This window comes from Plecotus auritus (genome assembly GCF_963455305.1).
Source record: "Plecotus auritus genome assembly, chromosome: 11".
Taxonomy (NCBI): domain Eukaryota; kingdom Metazoa; phylum Chordata; class Mammalia; order Chiroptera; family Vespertilionidae; genus Plecotus; species Plecotus auritus.
Window position 1 is genome coordinate 46,802,484 of NC_137777.1, and position 22,857 is coordinate 46,825,340.

The 22,857-nt window shown below is 40.3% G+C and overlaps 2 protein-coding genes across 3 annotated transcripts in view; one reads left to right on the top strand and one right to left on the bottom strand.

Moving 5' to 3' along the window:
* Positions 1–2,007, bottom strand: part of ANXA13 (annexin A13) — a 57,889-nt gene extending 55,882 nt beyond the window's left edge. The window contains exon 1 of the mRNA XM_080646656.1: positions 1,837–2,007. Within this exon, the coding sequence (XP_080502782.1) occupies positions 1,837–1,947 (111 nt within the window). The 5' untranslated portion in view covers positions 1,948–2,007. The remainder of the gene's footprint in view (positions 1–1,836) is intronic.
* Positions 2,008–5,589: 3,582 nt separating this feature from the next.
* FAM91A1 (family with sequence similarity 91 member A1) overlaps positions 5,590–22,857 on the top strand; it is a 45,070-nt gene continuing 27,802 nt past the window's right edge. The window contains exons 1-9 of one of the 2 annotated variants that reach the window (XM_080647272.1): positions 5,590–5,785; positions 9,994–10,078; positions 11,073–11,224; positions 14,071–14,128; positions 14,816–14,883; positions 15,903–16,016; positions 17,623–17,713; positions 18,107–18,169; positions 22,008–22,114. In XM_080647272.1, coding sequence (XP_080503398.1) covers positions 5,714–5,785; positions 9,994–10,078; positions 11,073–11,224; positions 14,071–14,128; positions 14,816–14,883; positions 15,903–16,016; positions 17,623–17,713; positions 18,107–18,169; positions 22,008–22,114 — 810 coding nt within the window. In that variant the 5' untranslated portion in view covers positions 5,590–5,713. The remainder of the gene's footprint in view (positions 5,786–9,993; positions 10,079–11,072; positions 11,225–14,070; positions 14,129–14,815; positions 14,884–15,902; positions 16,017–17,622; positions 17,714–18,106; positions 18,170–22,007; positions 22,115–22,857) is intronic. The other variant, XM_080647273.1, reaches the window with a different exon arrangement.

The following is a 22,857-nucleotide window of genomic DNA, read 5'->3' on the forward strand; positions in this document are numbered from 1 at the left end:
AGGATTCCATTCACAGATTTAGGAGGAGGAGTTTTCCAGGTAGAGAAGGAGGGAAAGGCATTCAGAGAGTTCTCTGTATGCAAAGACCCAAAATGTGGCAAGTTTAGGGAATTGCAAATGTATTTTTGAAGTGTATAGTGCAAGAGAGGATGGATGGCTGGGCCTCTTAGTCTGGCTTTCATTTCCACGCTAAATGACAATTGGTGGAACAGAGACAAGGGCACAAATATTTCTCTGCTCCAAAATAAACCCAGAGCAAGTGAGATGGTTTTCACAGCAGAAACGTCCATACAGAGGTGGTGGGAGTCATGGAGAATGTGGCCCCTGAGAAAGTCCCTATTGTACCTTAGCCAGACGGCCCATCCTCAGCTCCTGTCTTCTGGGAAAGGGGGTCTGATGCTGTGGGGTTTTCCACATTTTCAAGAGAATTCCCAAATCTGGATTTTTATGAGAATTCTGCTCTCTCTGCCCCGTCTATTCATTCATTCATTCATTCATTCATTCATTCAATATTTATCGAGTGACTACTATGTCTTGTTCTAAGCTTAAGGACACAGCAGAGAACAAAACAGACAAAAACCCCTACCTCAGGGCACTTCCAGTCTAACAGGAGGGATAAATAATTCTAAAAATGATGTAAATTATTAAACCCATAAGATGGTAATAAGTGCTATGAAGAAAAATTATGCAGGGCAAGCAGCTGAGGAGGACTGGAGATGTGTTACAATTTTGAATAAAGTGGTCAGAGAAGAGAACTGAGAAGGTGACATTTCAGAGCTCAGGTGTCATGTAACTAGTTCACTCATTCAGTACATTCAGTGGTATTTATCTTGTGTGCAAGGCAAGATTCTAAATCCTGGAGATAGACTGATGAACGAGACAGGCAAGGTCCTTCCTACTCGGAGATTATATTCTTGCTGGGGAGACAGGCCACAAATAAGAAACCAAATAGGATAATGTCAGAAAGTGACTCCTTGCAACAAAGGAAGTAAACAAAGGTAATGTGTTAGACAGAGGAGGAGGAGAAGTGGGTAGGCTGGACAAAGTAGTTGGAGAAGGCCACGCTAAATGACAATTGGTGGAATAAAGGAAGCCTGCTATGCAAAGGTCTAAGGAAAAGCTTGCATTCAAGGTCAAAGAAACAGCATCCTGGCCAGTATGCCTCTGTTGGTTGAGTGTGGTCCATGCACCAAAAGGTCCTGGTCAGGACTAGAGCAGGAGGCAACCAATGGATGTTTTTCTCTCTGTGTCTCCCTCTCCCTTCCTCTCTGTTTCTAAAAATCAATAAAAACATTAAAAAAAAAAAAAAAAGGCCAAAGGAACAGCAAGGGCAAAAGCTGTCAGGTGGGAACAATGGTGTTGAGCATCAGGAGGCAGTGAGTTGGTTCATGAGAGAGAGCAATGCATGTGGGACACCCAAGGCCAAGGTCAAGCCCAGGCAAAATTGTGAAACAGAAAATGTTCCCAGTGGCTTCCTCCCCTTTCTTTTCTCTAGACATCATTGCCTCCCCTACAGGTACTTCTCTGGCCTCATTTAATCCTGAGTTCTTCTTTCAAACTTTCAGAAAAGGATGTGATAGTTCATATATACCCACCCCCTCAAAAAAAAATACCCCACAAAACAAGCAAACAAAAAAAGCACACAATAAGGCTAAAAAGCTATTATTCCTCCTACAGAGATTTACATTTAAATTATAATGATTTGATTATGAAATTTAATGCATCAGCTGTTGGGGTGTTGGAGTAGTTTATTATTGGGGAAGTATATTAATTTCCTATGACTGCTGTAACAAAGTGCTGCAAACCTAGTGACTTAAAATGACCCAAATTTCTTACCTTAGAATTCTGGAGATCAGAAATCCAAAATGAGTTGGCAGAGCCGTGATCCTTTGTGAGGCTCTGGGGGCAAATCTCTTTCTTTTTCCAGCTCCAAGAAACTGCCCACATACGTTGCCTTGTGGCCCAAAGTCACTCTGACCTCTGCATCATTGTCACATCTCCATCTCTGACTCTGGCCCCCCAGCCTCCCTTTTATAAGGACCCAGTGTTACATTGAACCCACTCAGATAATCTAGGATAATCTCCCCATCTTAAAATCCTTAACTTAATCACATCTGAAACGTTCCCTTTGCCATGTGTTGGAACATAGTCTCAGTGTATAGGCATTGAGACATGGACATCTTGGCGGGGGGGGGGGGGGGGGGTCGTTATTCTATATGACACACAAAGCAATATTCTGGAGTCTGTGAAATTAGATCACCAGAAAGTTCCTTATATTCAGGTTGTTTCTGCTCACTATTTTTGTTGGAATTTCAGGAATGAAACAGTTCTGTAGTCTGTCCGAAGGGCAGCCTGCCCAAGCCATTTGGGTAATTTTCCTTAGTCTGCGTTGGTAAAGTCAGATAAGATTGAATCTCATTGCCCTTGAAGTTTTGAACACAGGGTTCAGCCACAAGGCTCATTTGCATGGCAGCTTCTGGGAAAGGGCTTCTCACACTCTGCAGTTTCTGACCCCTCTGGAATTTGAAAAGGAAAGGGCTAATGAAGCAGAAATAGCCGGGGCCTGAGTCCGGGACCTAAAAGGATAGTCATTATTGTTTACCAACGAGCAGTTGTTTGTGCTTCCTGCTGTTTGAGGGAGCAGTCCCGTCCTGAACCCTGTAGGTTGACCTGTTGTCCCTCTGAACTGCTTTGTTTTCCAAGCTCTCAAAGACAGGTCACCTTGGGGGAAATGAGGCAGATCAGTACTTTAATGAGCACCCTGGTTTCCATAAGTCAAACTCTGTCACCAGATTCTACTCCGAGGGGCTTGTCATTTGGATTATTCCCACACCTAGCTTTGACCCATTACCATTTCCTCCTTCAAATTCTGCCTCTCTCGGCTACTTACTAAGTTAGAGTCTTTCTATTTTCATTCTTTCTATTCTAACTACGAAGTCAGGATCTTTTCTGTTCCTGGCCCACTTTTCAAAGGTCTGTCTTATGGCTTCCGCGGGAGTTTATCTCCACCATGTCCCATCTACTTTTGTAGTTCTTGATGTGTCCACACTACAATATTTGTTGATAAAAAAGGTGAATGTAACAGGCGTTTGTCTGCTTAATTGTTATAATTAGCTAAAAATCGTTGTTTAATAGGGGTTTAAAAATGATGTTGACTTTAATTTTTGTTGTTACTTACATTGCATTAAATCAAAGTTAGACTTTGGAGGAATATGGGTTCTATGCTTAGAAGTATTAAACGTGATCTTTGAGGGAGGTTTGTGTTGTTGACTTTAAGTGAACATTGTCCGAATTGGAACAAGAGGCAGGGCAGTTCAGCGAGAGCCTGACTCGAGGAGTTAAAAGGACGGCTCTGGCATCAGGCAGCTTTGGGTTTCGGTTTGGCTCCGTCACTACCACCCGTGTGATCTCGCCAGCAAGTCAGGCCGCCCTGCCAAGCTTATTTCTTCCTCTGTTAAATCGGAATAGGAATAGCGCGATTCCTTTCTCAGGTGGTGAGGAACACAATCTATTGTAAGTCAAGGGCTTTATACATAGCAGACAGGTAATCAATACTTGTTGGATAAATGTCTCATGTTCAGAGTTCTTTTAACTTTAGCTATGATGACGAAGGTCTGTAAACATTCAAAGCACTTCGTTGTGGGCTCTTATGGTTGGACTAGGGCCGTGATCGGCAAACCGCGGCTCGTGAGCCACATGCAGCTCTTTGGCCCCTTGAGTGTGGCTCTTCCACAAAATACCACACGTGGGCGTGCACATACAATGCGATTGAAACTTCATGGCCCATGCGCAGAAGTCGGTTTTCTGCCTGGGAGAGTCTATTTTGAAGAAGTGGCGTTGTAACACTCAAGGGGCCAAAGAGCTGCATGTGGTTTGCTGACCACTGGACTAGGGGCCCAGTGCACAAATTTGTGCACCTTGAAAGGAACTGTGGGCCTTGAGGCTGTCGTGGGCACAGGGGTGAGTCTTGGCCCATCCTCCGTGCTCCTGCCCAGCCTCTCCCTCCACGGCCCTTAGTCCCCTGTCTGCTGGCAACCCCACTCCCAACACTGCCGCTCCCATGAGCTGACCCCGCTCTCACCCGCTGACAGCATGAAGCAATTGGGGCCAATGCTGGCAGCAGGTGCGAGAGGCGGGTGGGACCACAGTGCGTGGGAGCAAAGAATTTTCAGTAACCACCAGAGGCTTGCCCGATGACAGCGACTGGCGCCCCACCTTGGTCTGGCGTCCCCCCCCCCACTCACCTGCTCCATCATCCCACCGCAGCCGATGCCCACCATATCCCCTGCTCTGTGGCCTGCTGCCAACACCCGCGATGTTCCGCGTGTGCCCCCTGGTGGTCAGCGCACGTCACAGTGACTGGTTGTTTGGTTGTTCTGCCATTCGGTCTATTTGCATATTAGCCTTTTATTAGATAGGATAACCTCAGACCAATACACCTATGCAAGGGGAGTGTGGACTACATTTGTTTCAACTCATCAAACACAGTGGGGTTCTTGCTATGAATCAGACTGGTCAGCTGCTGAGATGTGGGCTAAGTAACTTATAAAAATTCCTGAGCATACAAGTGTCCATGTATAAAAAACAACAACATTGTTTAAAACTGAAAAATACTGAGCTTTTCTCTAGTTGTTCCCAGTAACAATGGGTTTGCTAAGCCAGTGTAACAAATTCTGGAAGAAATTGTTCCCAAGCATCTCTCTAGAAATGAAACTAAGATAGGCTGGATTTCTGCCTTTAACAAGTGACTCTGGAGGCATGTGTATGGAGAGAGCAGAAGAAAGCAGTAACCAAGAGACTGCCTGCAAGGGTCTTTATCATCTGGGTTCCCTTTGTGCCTCCATCACTTATCAGCACCAGCTTGTTTAAGTTCTCAGCTCCCTGAATCTCTCTACATTGTAAGAATTTGGATCTTTGTTTGAAGCAGATCCCAAAGTTTCTCTTCCACAAGATTCAGCTACTACCTGGGAGGGATGAAAGGTCACCTGACCTTTGCTCTGCTACTTCCCAGCTTCTCACTCAATTGTGGGGAAAGCTCTGACTTAGAAACTCTACAAGGTGGTGGTGCCCAGAGGTACAGGTCTGGGGCTGGCTGTGGAGAAGGCCTCTGAGGGCTCACTGCTCTTGCACTATTTGAAACCAGCATGGCCCCTTCTCAAGTCGCTCCTGTAATCGCTGGCTCTTGGGCCACCTGGGTTCGCATTTTGGGGCAAGTGGGTCATCCAACAATGGCAATGCAAACCCAAGCGCCTATTTTGATTCATCCAGAGAGTGACTGCGGGAGACAAAGGGCGTGGGCAGGGGGACAGGTACCCGGGTACCTCTGGACATCACCTCGTAGCCCCGCCCCGGAGTGCAGAGGGCGGGGCCTGAGGCCAGCCTGGAGCCCCGCCCCCTTCGGCCTCGCTCCAGCGGGCGGAAGTGACGCACACCCAAAGCCATTTCCGGCGGGCGAAACTAGGAAGAAACTTGAAGCTGCCAAGGTTTCCCTGTGCCCGTCCCCGCTGCTCCCGTGCCCCTTGGCCCGGGCCGCGCCGAGCCGTCGGGAGCCCTGGCCATGGGTCTGTGCGGGCCGTCGGCAGTGTGAGCGCGGGCCTCCCGCGGGCTCCCTGGACAGGCCGACGGCGGGAGGCGGGAGGCGGGAGGCGGGAGGCGGGAGGCGTCGTTCCAGCCGCGGGCCGGGGCGCCCCCGCCGGCCAGGGCTCGGGGCACCATGAACATAGACGTGGAGTTCCACATCCGACACAACTACCCCTGGAGCAAGTTGCCGGCCAACGTGAGGCAGGTACTGCTGCAATCTGGGGCCGGGCCCCGCCGCGCCGTCACCTGCTCGCTGCGCCCGCGGGGCCAGGGCTGGTTGCTTTCGGCTACGGACTCCCGCCCGTCCCCCCCGCCGGGGTCTGGGGAAACCCGACCCGCGGCCCAGGGATGAGGAGGGGACGGCTCGGGGGCCACCGAGGCAGGCTGGGGCCGAGGCTGAAAGGTATGGGATGGGATCGCACTCTGGACTCGCCTGGCGCTTTTGCTTGGAGCCTCCACTTACCCAGGCATTGGGCTAGGCGCCCGCGAAACAGATTTAAAACACTGACCTCCAGAACTTCAGGGCGCGGGAAAGGGACGGGAAAGCAAGGAATACGTTACAGGTGACAGCAACTCTGACCTACCTGTGTTGAGATCATATATATATATATATATATATATATATATATATATATATTCACATATATATTCATATATATATATTCATTCACAGAGAAGGAAGAAAGGCATTGTCCAGGGAGTGTCGGGAGGATGTGTACCGGAGGCATTTAAACTGGGCCTTAAAGGACGAGTGAAAGCGGGAATAAAGATTTTCCAGGGAGAGGGCAAGTCATTTCAAAAGGCTCAGACGAGTGAAAGCGTGTTTGGAGAGAAGCAAGCGACCTAATATTACGGGTTTTGGAGGCGTAGATACGGATCTGGGGTTTTCGGTGTGCGTGGGGTTGGTAGCAGGTGAGGCTGAAAAAGCAATCAGAGCCAGATTTTGAAGGGACTTTGTACTTTTTTTGTTTGACTTTATCCTCATGACAAGATGGGTTTATAAGAGACGTTTCAACAAAAGAGGTTTTGAGAGTTAAATCTCAAATGCTTGAGGTTAATTTTTACTCGGTTGTTTAATGTATTTATTGAACACCTACTGCGTGCTATGCCTCGTTGAAGACAGACCCTGCTTCATGGAGCTTACATTTTAGTAAAAAAAAGATCGTAGATGAATAAACATATAACATGGCAGGTGGTGTAAAATCATATGAAGGTAGTGTGGTACATGCTACAGATGAGCCACTGTTTCTCCGATCATAGATTGACCTTCCACTGGGTTGAGGTGAAGTTCTGTTTCCATTGGCGCTGGGCAGTGGTATTGGAAAATTTGGGAGAGTGGTGGTGATTGTGTAAGGATTATTACTCTGCCTCCTCTCCCAGCTTGGAGACTTAGTTCTAGGAAATGAATAATTTAAGGTTTGGCCATGCATCGTGTGGCCGAGAAAATACTTTCACTTCAAGATTTCAAGAAAGCAGAAAAGTGGAAGGATAAATTTAAGGAACGCAGAAGTCTTGGTTGTCAGTGGCTGCCCATGTAGTACTTAGCTTGACCTGGAAAAAGAAACGTCTCCATCTGAAGGAATACGTTTCTCCTGTTAAGTGTGAATGAAGGCTTTGGTGGACACTTGTTCTTCAGGGCTTTGTGGCTTATCTGAAGACCGTGGGAAGAACCAACAATCCTTTCCTTTTGTTTCCATTTTTCCTCTCTACTCTTCCTTTCACAAACATAAATGTAGCATAACGGAAGATTATGTCCAACATGACTAACTGGCCTTAATTAGCATTGGTAAAACATTTCTAAACCTTAGGCATGACTATTGAAAGTAATTTCAGAACACTTAAGATTAGGTACAAATTTAAAAACTTTTTTGGTAAGAGCACTTAAGAGAATAGCTGTTAAGCTTAGGATAAGTTCCACTTGGAGAAGGCATTGCGAATCCCACCTGCACTGGTAAACCGGTGGTCTTTGCACTGTTTCCCTAGCCAGGCTCCACCAGGATGGCTGCATCAGCTTTCCATCGCTGTGTCTTGCCCTCATAATGGGACCCTCCCATCCATTCTTCACACTACACTGGAGTGAGCTTTCTAAAACACAACCCCAATTCTCTCACTACCCGTCTCCTGTAGACTTACTTGTAGCTTCTTTGTGAATCTCAGATACTAACTCCTCCAGGAAGGGTCGCTGACCTAAATCTGGATCAGTTGACCCTCAGATAAGTTACCACAGCACTGTATTTCTACACTTCGATAGCACTTAGCCCACTATAGTGCGTTTTCTCCTTTCGTTACTTGTTTTGCTTTGGTATTTTTAGCACCTATCGCGTATTTAGGTTTTAGTAAATATTTTTGGAGTGAATGAATGATGGCATTAGCCTGAGATCTTTCCCCAGGAGCTAAATTAAAGCTCAGGCAATTTAAAAGTGGGGGGTATTCCTTGTGGAAAGGTTTTGGATTTGGCATTAGAGAGATACTAAGTACTTTGATAAAGTTTCCAGCAACTTCTGATAAGTTTAATTTGGAAATGACTCATTTTCCGGTTCTGAAAGCTGGGGGAAAGGGATTCAGATTGTTAAAAAATTGTTTATTTCAAACTATTGTTTCAAAACTGTTGTTTTTATATGGATGAAATGAAATATTTTTATGGGTTATGGGTCATACTAGACTTGAAAAAAAACATAAAAAGTTGTGGATAGGGCCATTATTTCAGGATTTTAAAAGTAGTTTACCAGTATCTTGTATTCATTGATCAAAACAATTCATAGTTATTTTATTTTAAATCTTATGATGAGGTTCTGTATAATCCCAAAAGGGTCAATTAAAAAAAATTGTATTTTTTTTTGAGTTGCACATTGAGGTTGGGGTTTGTAGGAACATCTGATGGTGGGTGTTTTATGGCCAGTGCCTCTGTTGCCCCTTCATCTGTTAGGGTCCTTTTACATGCAACCCAACTCCATTTGTTAGAGCTGGCCAGTATTTCTGCAGGGTCAGCGCTGTCTGAGAGTAAAACGAGCTTTCTTTAGTTGCCTCCTGCAGTGGCAACAGTATTTTAAAATGTGAATGATGGGAAATTTGGGGTAGGAGTAGGAGAGAAGCCAAGGAATCTTTGTGAACAAAGCAGTTATATTTTATGTAGTGGGTAGTGAAGAGTAATATCAACTGTTAATGTAGTTCTCAGGTAGGTGTGTGCACACACGTGAATTGATCAGGACCAGTCATTAATGCCTAGTGCAGAGACTTAGATGTTTAATAGATACTGCACTTTCTAATTAGCTTATAAATAATGGACCCTTATATTTTGTATGAGTGGCTTGAGTTACACTTTTTCTTCTGGAGTTACATTATTAGCACATACATTCCGACAGTAGTGTGAGTTGTGGTTTAAGCTGTGATAAATAATCTAGTTGCAGGAAGAAAGATTTTTAGTTTTCTCACATCACCTCTTTTTTCTTAAGATACTATCCACGAATGGTTCCAATTATTTGCCAGTTTATTAGATGTGAGTTTCATCTGTTTTATGAAGATTGCCTTAAGTGAAAGTATGTGTATGAACATTTACCTGGGCTTTTAAAAACCTGTGAGTAGGAAGTATAATAACTGAACCCTCTGATCTTTCTGTTGCTAGTTTCCTAAGATGTCTAATTTTATTTTATAGCACATCGGAAGGATTATACCTAGTAATTAGAAGAGGTATAGCAGTCACATATTAAATTAAGTTTATGGTTACACATTGAATATAATTTGATTATAATCAGGCAAACATATTCTTTGCTTTCATGAGAACCCAACTTTGAGCCTAAAACACTAAGTGCACAGCTGGAAAGAGTTTTTTGATCATTCCAATATATTGGAATTCTAAAAGTGTCTAAATATTTTCTAATGAGATCATAAGGAGATGATGTTTTAAAGAAGTGATCTTAAATTTAGAGGTACATTTGAAAGTACATTCTCCAGAAATCTTAATAGATATATCCCTCAGCTAAAAATAACTATTAGACAAGGGTCTGTTGTCAGTTGCCATTCTTAAATTTAAATAAATGTAGGTGCAAGAAACCATCCATCCATTCACCCAACGGTGCTAAATTGGGGACAGTCAGGTAAGGAAATCTTTGTAAGTAGAACTTAGTGCTTTGTTAAGTGAAATTATGCTCTCAAACTGCTCTTTTATGTTAAATACTTCAGATAATTTCAGTAAGTCCTTTTAGAATAGCAGACTGGAAATAAACACATTGAAAGTTTGCTCTAAAACCATAGCAGAAATTTAGTACAGTAGTATAATATTTAAGAAAGTCTTTTCTATTCTGTTCTGGAAAGTTTAATTCCAGGATAAAGTTAGGGGACATTGTTTTGAAATCTTATGGGGAAAAAGTACTATAGTTTAGAAGCTATTTTAAATCTATTTGAAATTTTTTTTAGAGTCTTGGAAATTCACAGAGGGAATATGAAAAGCAGGTTGTCCTGTACAGCATCCGCAATCAGTTACGATATAGAAATAACTTAGGTAAGTAGAGATATTTTTACATTGAGATGGAATTGACTGTTGCTGAATTATCATTTCATAAATCTATCCTATATTTTCAATACATATTTTATAGTACTGAAATTATTCCATGTGCAGACTTTAAGAAACTATACTGACCCATCTCACCTAACAATTTGCATTAACAAGTAGATTTTTCTTCCTAAATCTGATGAAACTTATTTTTTAGAGTATTGTTAGTCAATTTGTTTGACCTCTAGAATATTAGTCTTGATTCAAATGCCCTCTTTTTACCTTAGGTAAGAAAACATGCCAGAAAAGAAGTATATTAGTTCTTAATAATTTTTTACTTTGAGTTTGTTTTTGTCTCTGTAAATTTTCCAAATAATATAACTTCAATGAAAACTCTTTCTATAATAATTGGAATACTTTTTAAACACAGTTAGATTCATGTTTTTATTTGTCAGGTTACTTTGATTAGTTTAATCTATTGTCCTGCTAGTCTTCCCTTCCAGGTGCTCTTCTTATTTTAAATACAGTATTTCAGAGAGAGGTTTTCTTTTTAAACTTATTCCATGGAAGTCAGATGTCTTTTTACATTTAAATCACAAAAACCAACAAATAATTTATAAAAATAGACTTCATTTTATAGCAAACTACCATTCAGTTTGGCTATCTTGTAAAGTGGCATAGTAAGGGTTTGGATAGATTATAGATTATGTTTTATACCTTTTTTGGGAGACGTTCCATGCTTACTTTCTTTACTTTTTGATTTGGTATTTCTCTATCTGTTCTATTATACATTTTATTTACATGTATTATGCATAGTACTTATATATTTCTTGTGGTATAATGTTTCTTTGTTCCAACTTAGTTTATTTTATTTATTTTCTTCCAATTCATATACTTTTCTTTTTAATTAATATTGATTTGTAAAGTATTTCTCATTGCATTTGTAATTATATGTAAGTATAAGACATGTGAAAAAACTAAAGAATTTCCTTCATTTCCTCAGTTAAACATGTCAAGAAAGATGAACGCAGATACTATGAGGAACTACTAAAGTACAGTCGAGACCATCTTATGCTGTACCCTTACCATTTATCAGATATTATGGTAAAGGGCCTGAGGATAACACCATTTTCATATTATACTGGGATTATGGAGGTGAGTTTACTGTGTACCTGAACCATTAGGAATGGGATGGGACCACATGTCAGACACACTTTGCAGATGACTAGCTTTGCAGCTCTTGCGACATTAGACGTTTTTTCTGAGTTTATAGTGTAAAAAGATCTGATGGTTACAAGTTAACTGTTTTAGCCACACTTGTACAAGTACAGTCAAACCTCAGGTCTCCAAAGTCCCCCATCTCAAACAATTCAGTTCTTGGCCAAGTTGTGACCAAGTTGTTCACAGAAAAAATGTCTCAATTGAACAAACTTTGGTTTTGGATGTGACAAACCTTTCATGATGTATCAGCGTGACAAACAGCATCTCTCAGGCCACAAACAAAGGAGAGAATGCCAATATGAGTCAGTTTACCACCAATATCTCACGAAATTGTGCTGTGAATATTTTTGTGTTTTTTGTTGCTAGCTAAATGGACAATTAGCACAATTTTAAAACATAAACAGACCATTAAGAGTGCTAATGTTGCTAATGGTGTGAAAGAAACAATGATCACATGCAATTGAAGAGGTAGAGAAACTGTTGCTGATTCAGATAAATAAAAAGCAGTTAGCCAGTGACAGCAAGAGACATGCGGCGTACTGACCTCCTGAGAGATGCCCCTGGAAAGAGTGCTGAAAGTGATTTGTTTAAGGCCAGTAGGGGTTGGTTTGATAACTTTAAGAAAGTGTTTGTTTATAAATTAAACAGTACATTAGACATGTAGTGTATACTAGCAAGGTTACAGTGGAATCATCTGGGAGTCTGGAATAAATAAATTTAATTTACATTTCTAATGGGAAAAAATGATTCGGTTTTTGAACAAATTGTATCTCGAACAGCCTTCCAGAACTAATTAAGTTCAAGAATCGAGGTTCCACTGTAGTTGTCATTATCAATATTTTCACAGTACCTATTTTTATTTGTTCTTTTAAAAAAAATACATATATATATATATATATATATATATATATATATATATATATATAGATAGATAGATTCAGAGAGGAAGGAAGAGGGAGAGAGAGATAGAAACATCAATGATGAGAGAGAATCATTGATTGGCTGCCTCCTGCACACCCCCCTGGGTACCGAGCCCACAACCCTGGCATGTGCTCTTGACTGGAATTGAACCCGAGACTCTTCAGTCTGCAAGCCGACACTCTATCCACTGAGCCAAACCAGCTAGGGCTGTTCTTTTTTATGCTTTTACCAGAGGCCCGGTGCCTGAAATTTGGGCATGTGTAGGATCCCTAGGCTTGGCTGGCAATTAGGGCTGATCAGGGCCTTCGGCTGCTGGCCAGGACCTTCCTTCTGGCTGTTGGCTGGGTCCTCCTTTCTCCAGCTGCCGGCCAGGGCCTTCCTTTGTTCCGCGCTGCCCCCTGGTGGTCAGCGGACATCATACCGAGCTATAGAACTCCCCGTCGAACTCCTGTGGGGACACTTTGCATATTAGTCTTTTATATATATATATAGATAGATTACATTAATCAGCTATTTATGTTAGCAGAGTTTGTGTAACATTTATTTCATTTAATGCATGACTAAGGTTAAAAATGTGGGTGACAGATTAAACATTAAGCTCAGAGAAACTTAATGTATTTAGCTGTTTATTAACTATAGCAACAATAAATGATGATATAGATCTAGTGTTATATAATACATGTGTCAGACTGCCAATCTTTTTGTAATTATTAACTTCAGATTATTAGCTGAAGATTTAAACTGTTAGCCTTTTTCCAAAGGCAGTTTTTAGGCCTCTGTTGAATAACTGTAAATACCAGTTATATACTTTTTTAAAACTGAGCTTTTTGTAAAGACCGGCAGCATTTATCTAGTATTCATTTGCTGCTTGATTATATTTGAGTGCTGCTATTTTGTGCTCATTCGCCACTTTAAGAACAGAGAGAAGCCTAGAACTGAAGGAGTTGGGCACCTGTAGTAATAGTGAGGTTTGCTCCCTCTGCTTATGTCCGTACGCTCCTTACTCATGGGCACTTCTACAGTCCCCTGTCTCCTGTGTCCTTCTTTTGGAGGAAATACAAAGTAAAGCTTGAGGCCTGACAGCCTAGGTTTCTGTCAGTCCCTTTCCTGAGAACCAGAGTGGCATAATGGAGGTGGCTGCTAATCAGTGAGTAGAATCGTTGTTGCTTCTCTGACTGTATTTCTGGTGTTGTCCACAGGTTTGGGGGAGATATAGAGGGAAGTTTTGTCCCACTTACCAGCTTTCAGTTATGTCCATGTGCTTGCTGCTGATTTCTGTTCTTACACCATTGGGTATAGCTTTTGGGTTGAAAATGGGTGTTATCTCCACAGTAAACAGTTGGTTTAAAAAGCAGATGGGAGTTGGAAGAAGCTGGATCCTCGGTTTAACTCTACAGCTGATTGGAACTTCTAGGAGCAGAGATGACTGTGTGGTCAAACACTTTGCTGGTAGTACATGTCTTAGATGTGTGTTGATGGAGCTGTGACACATTGCGTGGCCTTTTCTCAGGGTAAGAGTCTAGGGTAAGGTATGAAGTGTAGAGAGGTTGGAATCCTGAGCTCTCCTAGAGGTATTTCTCGCTTAGCTTCCACAGGGCAGAAGTTACATGGCAACTGTGTGGGATTCATAGAGAGTGCTGTGAGGAACCCGGACCTGAAAGCCTGATCTTCAGTTATTAGGTGGGGAGACCAGGTGTTAAGTGCCACTGTGTGGCACTTACATGCTTTAGGTTGCCAAACTCTGATCTCGGTGCTTCATGTAATAGTTATTGTTCCTCTTTTTGCTATAGAACTACGTGTTTAGACACATATTTTTATCTATGGACATTTTGCATTAAAAATTTTTTTTTTCTTTAAAGGATATTATGAACAGTGAGAAAAGTTATGATTCCCTGCCCAATTTTACTGCTGCTGACTGTAAGTATTTAATCATGCTGAAGGTGGTATTGTTTAGTGTGTCCTTGTGTATGCATGCTATTGTGTCAGTATCGTAATGTGTGTTTTTAACCTGAAACACTTGAAAGATGAGAACAGCAAGCATCATTGTTGATACAAGTCAAGTGTAAGATTTAGTCTAAATGTCTAAGAAGAATATTTTGGAGTGTTAAAATCAGAAAAATGGAACTAGTCTATATATTTCTAGAGAATGAAGTTCTTTTCAATACTTGGTCTGTGTTGTGTATCAGATGAGGAGAGAAAACTTGTATATGATGTTTTTACAGCATGATACACAATTATAACTAGCAATTTGCTGGTGTTTTATGATGCTTATTTTAATGAAGTGTATAATATTTGAAATGGGACATAGTTCTGTTGTATAAGAAGAAAGTTTTGCTGAGAAGTACACTTTGACTTCCTGAAATTGGGAGGACTTCTGCTTTTAAAAAATGTTCTCATTTAGTATTGTCAATAGTGTTTACTTGAATTCATTTCTCTCAGTTTCATTTTCTTTTATATTCTGTTTGAAGAATTCCTTTTAATTTGATATTGCCAACCAATAAGTAAAAGATGAACAAAAGCCAAGGGTTTTTTCCCTAAAAGACTGAGTGTCCTGACATGTCAAGGTGTATTGAAAGTGTTTAAAAGACAGGCTCTTCCTTCCAGGTCTAAGGCTTCTTGGCATAGGAAGAAACCAGTACATTGATCTGATGAATCAGTGTAGATCGTCAAAAGTAAGTTAGTCATTTCCCTTGCTTTCTCATTTCTTGTCCTCCTGATCACAGTCTGATTAATTTTTTAAGTGTTAGAAATAATGAATTGTAATTTCTCTGATCAAGTAAAGTATGCTTCATACAGACGGTACAAAAACTTAGTATTCTCTAGGCCAGTGGTCGGCAAACTCATTAGTCAACAGAGCCAAATATCAACAGTACAACGATTGAAATTTCTTTTGAGAGCCAAATTTTTTAAACTTAAACTTCTTCTAACACCACTTCTTCAAAATAGACTCGCCCAGGCCATGGTATTTTGTGGAAGAGCCACACTCAAGGGGCCAAAGAGCCGCATGTGGCTCGCGAGCCGCGGTTTGCCGACCACAGCTCTAGGCTATCACTTAAATGATTATTTAAGTAAAACAATTGAAGGCATAGAACATACAGTTTATTTTTTTATTTTTATTTTTTTAAATATTCTTACTGATTTCAGAGAGGAAGCGAGGGAGGGAGAGATAGATAGATAGATAGAGAGAGAGAGAGAGAGAGAGAGAGAGAGAGAGAGAAACATCAGTGATGAGAGAGAAGCATTGATCAGCTGCCTCCTGCCCACAACCCGGACATGTGCCCTGACCAGAGAATCAAACTGTGACCTCCCAGTTCATAGGTTGACACTAAACCACTGACCCACACCGGCTGGGCTATTTTTTAAAATTAATTTTGTTCTGCTGGTCTTTTTTCTTGCTCATTCTACTCCCAGGGTTCACTTAGTGGGTGAAGTGAGTACACTTTTCCAAATGCATTTTCACTTCCTGAGCTTCATTTTAGTCTGGATTTAGATCCACATTTAATGATTAGTCTTTTTAAGTAATTTATTTTAACATAATTTGAAATTATCTTCTGCATTCAGTGTATCTAGAATAACAGATTTTAGAAATGAGAATTTAAAAAGTTATTAGCATGTTAGAAACAGTCTTCATATAGGATTGATAAAAAAGAAAGTAGTAAACTTAGACCAATTGCAAATTGTACTATTGCAGAAATTTTTCAGAAGGAAAACAGCTCGTGATCTTCTCCCAGTAAAGCCGGTAGAAATTGCCATAGAGGCGTGGTGGGTGGTGCAGGCTGGATATATCACAGAAGACGACATAAAGGTAGTTGTCTTATAAGTTATTTTTATTTTTAAAACTATTTTTCATTGTACTTCTCTAATTTTTGAAAAAGTAACACTTTTGTTTTCTTGAAGAAAATAAAAAATTTAAATGACCTTATTAGACTAGAATATTGGCAGGTTCCCAGGATACACTTTAATAACGAGGGGGACTTGACTTGATTCGTGTGCAGTATGGGAATTTTAATTAGATAGCAGTTCCAGGTAGATTGATGTGATGCTGCAGCTACCAACAGTCTTATTGGCTAACACTTTTGAGCACTTGCTCTGTGCTTCGATGTGCCTGGCACTATTCCAGTGCTTTTTTGTTGTCTAATTTGTTGCTCATAACAACCCCAGAGGTATGTGTGATTTGTACCCCATATCACATATGAGGAATGTGAACAGAGAATTGAAGAGATGGCTCAAGTCATCTATACTAACAAAAGTGTAATATGCAAATTTCTCAGGACGCCCTCACAGTAATGACCGAACAGCAGGCTGCGTGGGGCGACAAGGTCGGCAAGGAGGTTAGTGAGTTAGTGAGGGATGACCAAATGACTGCAGGGGGGTTAGTGAGGGACGACCAAACGACTGAACAGCAGGCTGCGTGGGGCAACCAGGCTGGCGGGGGGGCAGTGAGAGTGACCAAACGACCAAACAGCAGGCTGTGTGGGGCGACCAGGCCGGCAGGGGGGCAGTGAGGGGCAACCAGGCCGGCAGAGGGGGGAAGTTGGGCGACCAGGCCGGCGGCGGGGTGGGGCAGTAAGGAGCGATCAGTCTGGTGAGGGTCGGGCTGTTAGGGGTGATCAGGCAGTCAGGCGAGTAGTTAGGAGGCAGCGGTCCTAGATATGAGAGGGATGTCGGACTGCCGGTTTAGGCCTGATCCCAACCCCACTCCTGTGCACGAATTTCGTGCACCAGGCCTCTAATAGGGGTAATAAAGGTTCAGGATTTTAACCCAGGCAGTTTGCTATGGAGCCTGTGTTCTTAATTACTGTGCTAATTACTGTGTGAAGTGGTAGGTGCTTTGATAGGGGGATAGTATCAAGATGAAGGGAAATGGTGTTGTCAGTGGTCAGACCACATTTGATATGAGCCTTACGGATTTTAGAAGAGATGTTGTACAGGGAAGGGGTGGGGTGACGGACAAGGGCCCTAGAGACCAGGTCGGTCATAGCTCTGTGTGGCTGAAGAAATGTAAGTGAGCACATGGATTTTTTGTTTGTTTGCATTTCATTTTACCCCAGAGGACAGATAAGTCAAATGAGTGGAAGGCTTAGAATTTTGTTTCAGTATAAGTATTTCCTAACAGAGTTGTCAAGCTAATTCAAAGAAGGTGAGTAAATTAGTGAACATTGATTGCTTACCAGCAAATATTGTTATTTATAGTTACTTTGTTTTCTGAGTTCTGTTGGTAGCATCTTTTGGCACCTTAATTGATGGTTATGTGCATACCTTTTTTGTTAGAGTTCTGAAGTGGTAAATGAAAAAAAAATGTTCATTCAACAAACAGCATCTAATCATTGGTTTAAACATGAATAGATTTGAGGAGACATGGACTAGTTAATTTGGACAGAACTTAATTGAAAATATTTTGCTTTTCTTAGATATGCACTTTGCCTGAGAAATGCGCTATTGATAAGATCATCGATGCAGGCCCTCAGCTCTCTGGATCACTAGATTACAATGTAGTACATAGTAAGTGGTTAGTAGAAATGGTCTTTTGTCAACATAAAAACGTGTTTTAAGGCTTCAACAGTTAATAGCAATTACTTATTAATTAGATAAAAATAGTAATATTTCCTAAATAGTAATATTTCCTTATTGTGTGAAATGCGACCATAGTCCATTGTTTTCCACTGTGGCTATAATTAGTCACATCCACTAGAAATTTATACAGATGGATCATAGAAAAATTTTTAGTTCTGTGCATATGAGGGAAGCTGAGATTTGAAAGCTATAATTCTCCTATTTTACTTTTTCACATGGCATTCAGTTGTATGAATCTTTACTACAGAAAATTAGGAATCAGGTGTTTTTTTTTAAAATGTTTAGTATTCCATCTAAAAGAAGGTGCTTTTGCTTCTATAGGTTTATATAACAAAGGATTTATTTATCTGGATGTACCAATATCCGATGACAGTTGTATAGCAGGTAAGCATATACTAATATTTTTCTATTTTTTTTAATGGCTCTGGGCACAGAATTATTACTCTATTAAGTAAGACACAAATCATTCTAGGATCTTTGATGTTACAATTTTGCAAAGAAACACTTTTTTCTCATTACTCTGTATTCCTTATTTTCGTTTTTATAGTATTTGGTGTACACACTATATTAAAGTAATAGAAATCTAAGATAAATTTCTCACAATCCTAAATTAGAATATTGTTTTTATAAATTTATGTCACATTTTAGTCCTTGTTTAGTGCATCACAGCTTTTATATATATTCAGTAATATAGACTTGTGTATTCTCCATTTCCACTTATCTGTGCCTTATATTTCATGTCACTGCCATCTTTTTTATCTTCATCTTCTCCTCCCTTTCTACTTTACCCAAGTTAAATCAATATTGAGGCCCTCGTGTATTTCATTGTACACTTACGGGGTATATCAGTTCATTAAATCATCTCCATATTGCTGGTTATTTAGATTATTTCCATTGTTTTGCTACAATAGTGATGTGGTTAACATTTTTGAACACAGGATGGAGCTCTTTTTCTATAGGTTAGATTTCTTACCAATTTGTAGGAGCACTTGTTACATTTAAGTTATATGTTACAAGTATATATTCCAGCATTCTTGTTGTGTTATCTTTTATCATACTAAGGTATTTAATATTTGTGTGATCAATTATAAAGTGTCAAAAAAATTCCAGGGAATGGCCTTACTATTAACAATTGGCTGATGATAGAGCTTCTATAAAAATACTTCCTCATATCAGTGTTGAATCTTTTTTCTCTTTTTTTGCATATTAGCCTTTTGTTTATTTTTTATTTTTTTTCTCTCTGCCTTTGATTGTTGAATCTTGACTGGTTATCATGCATTAGTGTGTACTGATCTTCATTTGTGTTAGCATGTGTTATGATTCTTTAATAACGCATTTGTATAGACATGATTTCTGTTTTAAGCTTGGGAGACAGCTAAAAAACTCAATGAAATACTAATTCTGGTTTGTATAGTGGGCGCTATAACAAATAAAATACTAGTTTTAAAATTTGAAAGATTTTGGCAAGGAATTAATTTCTGGAAGACAGAGGTGGTAGTGGCTTCCTGTCACGATTGGAAAATACGAAAGCTTTACTCTGGTCCCTACTCTCATTTGATAAACTGACTGGCTCATCTGAGATCCACCTAAAGAGATTGGTCTTTGATTGGTTCGTTTCAGTCCATTTTGATAGTTTGAATATTATATTGGCACAGGTTATCTCTAAGTTTTGAAGGAAGCATCAGAGAAGGGCTGAATGGATGGCTTCTCTATTACAGTGTCATGTTCTGCCATGGCTCACACAGTATCTGGCAAGTTTTGGTGGTACAGACAAGACCCATGGTATTATAACTGCTGTCACCATGTTACCTCTGGCTGTTCCCCAAATTGGAATAACCCATGAAAGGAAAGCAGTTTGATAACATGGAAGTCATCAAATTCAGCACAAAAGACACCTGAAGGTGACTTCAAAGGAAGCAGTCCAGCTATGTTTCAACAAAAAAACAAGTACTGTGAATGGTGGAACAAATAAATGTGGGGAGAGAAATACTTCGACGAGAATAATTATGAAAGGGTCTGTTGCTAAATAAAATCCATTTATTCCATCATCACATTTTATACTTGTACATTTTATGTCTACCCTTTCCTTAGAGCTTTTAGATTTCTGTTATGCTTAGATAGAGTTCTTCTAGGTTATCTAAACAGCTCAAAAATTCTTAAAAACCTTTGTCATATATTTTTAAAACTGTAGTTTTGGACTTACTTTCCTAGGTGATGTGAAATAAGGGCCCAACTTAAATTTTCTTCAATTGGATAACCCATAGGATTTGGATAAATGCTAGCATATTTTTTCAATAACTCATTACCACAGAATGGAAGTATAACTTTTGTCATATATTTAATTTCCCTCTATATTGGATTAATTATCATATCCTTTATTCACTTACTTGTTTTTATTCTTGGACCATATTATTTTCATTACAGTGACTTACAGTAACTTTTAATATTAGTTATAGCCAGGCCTTCATTGTGTCTTTTCTTTATAACTTGCTTGGCTATTCCTAGGTGCTTTTAAAAAAATATTTATTTTTATTAATATTTTTTGAATAGGCAATAATTATGATATAAAATTCTAAATTTAGAAAAGAATATAAAAACATCTGCTTCCCAACCCATTCAGAAGCCACTGTTAAGTTTTTATATATTCCTCCAAAAGTATACTAAGCACATAGCATATATGTATATATCTTTTTGTGTGTGTGGTTTTATTTTTATACAGATTATGTATTCTAGCTCATACTTTTTTTAAAAAGCAATATATACTGGAGACTATTCTATATCTTATCATATAGAACTCCTTCATTCTTTTAACCTAGATGTATATTTCTAACCTCCCAGTGCTGTGGTTTCCTCATCTTTAAAATAGGGGTATAGTATTGAACAATCCATGAGGTTAAGAGGATTGAATGAAATTGTATATGTAAAGTCCCTGGCAGTTGTCTGGCACTTAGTAAGTGTTCAGTAAATATTTGTTATTACTAATTGTTACACAACTGGGAGTGTAGTAAAAGAATTAATTATATCAAATATGAGAATTCTAAAATATTTCTATAAAGAAACCTTAGATCCTTAAAAGTATTTGGATGACTGGAACCATGGGTAGCACTAATTTAGAAGATGATGTGTTCCAGATCTGAAGTGAACAACCCCTCCTGAAATGTACATTGTGGTTCTTCACGGTGTCTTCATTTGGCCCCTGGGATTTTGTCAGATTTTTCTCTGTTGAGAATAATTTAGATGGTGTTAGGGTCAAGGGACACAGGGAGACCCAAATTTTGCTATGGTCTAAGCCAGCCTTGGGCAAACTACGGCCCGCGGGCCGGATCCAGCTGTTCTATCCGGTTCTCTTGCTCTCCCCTCTGCTCCTTTACTTTGAATTTATATTAGTTCACACAAACACTCCATCCATGCTTTTGTTCCGGCCCTCCGGTCCAGTTTAAGAACCCATTGTGGCCCTCGAGTCAAAAAGTTTGCCCACCCCTGGTCTAAGCACTTCTGTTTTCTCAGAATTTTTTCAAGGGAAATGTACCCACGGGGTAAAGGGAAACATAGTGCCTCTGTTATCGCCTGGGCAGAGCGCTCTACTAAATGGATTAGAGCATATGGACCAAAGAGAGGGAAGTAGTGAGTGTGGAGAGCCGGGGTTGGGCAGTGTCTTGTGCTGTGGAAGGCTTGACCTTCTTCCCACTGAGGAGAGAGCCCCAAAGAGCAAATTACACCAGTGATGGCTGGTAAAAGGTGGGTGGCAGTCACACGGATGTGTTTATCCCTGTTCTCTGGATGGAGTGGGCATGATGGGAGAAAGGCAGAGAGCCAATATTTTCCATCCATCTGTTTTTTGGGTAACCTAGTCAGTCAGTCCTTTGGTTTTCTGCCTGAGCCCAGTCCCCTCTGCTGCCTTCCCATTCTGAAGCAGCCCCAGTCCCCTGACCTTGCTACCAAGCCCGTGACCTCCAGCACTTCCTCTGCCTCTAGTGCTGAGAGGTCCATAGGGATTAATTACTGTCTGTAGGATTTATGCTCTACCATCAGTCTTCTCTGTGTAGACAGGGTTGTACATGACCTTAACTTTAGGAGTCTTGTTATTGAGTGGGTGAAGTAAATCAAAAGCTGAATTTAGTCTTTTTAAGTGAGAGGTTTCTCTTTTTGAATAGCTATTTGAATTACACATTCTTGTTTATAAAATTATATTAACTGAAAAATCTATTTTTGTTTATTTTAGTTCCTCCTCTTGAAGGTTTTGTAATGAATCGAGTGCAAGGTGATTATTTTGAAACTCTGCTCTATAAGATATTTGTTTCAATAGATGAGCATACTAATGTTGCAGAGGTGAGTGTACCAACGTCTTGTGAAAGAATTTAACCTCAAGATTATAAGTTAAGTTTGTGTAAAGTAGGTAAAATTTAATGATATGGTTAAAATGTTTTAAAAACTTGTTCATGAGTAGATCATGGACTGTTAATATGCTTAAGTCACTATTCTTAAGTTACTTTCTGCATATATAAAATTTGGTAAGTAACTTTTTATAGGACTTGACAGTCTTGCTCCGGGTAACAACATGAGAGAGGGACCACATATTTGACAGTGGCTGCATAAGATTATAATGGAGCTGAGAAATTTTTCATGGCCTAGTGGCGTGGCAGCCTTCCTGAAGTCATACATAGCACAGTGAACTGTTTTGTGCTGGTTTCCGTCTGTGGATAGTAATGCTGTCAGCTAGACCTGTGCACTTTCCATAGACTTTCCCCTTTCTAAACCAGTGTTACCGCTGGACCTACCCTGGTGGTTCTTATTACAATTTTGCAAAATGCCTTTCAGCAATATCCAATAGGAAACTTTGAAGAAACAAATTTATTACTTTTAGTTACTGGAATGTACAAGGCACCTGTTGGTTGGTGGGATGGGGGGGGAGGGTGGGAAGAAAAAACAAGTAGCCCAAATGATCAAGAAATTAAGATCTAAAACACAGGAGGCTGGAGGGGTGGGCAGGTAGGAGGTGGCGCAGCTCTTTATCCAGTCCAGTGCCTGGCAATGTGTTTATTCCAGTTAGCCTTCCTTGGAATGTACGCCTC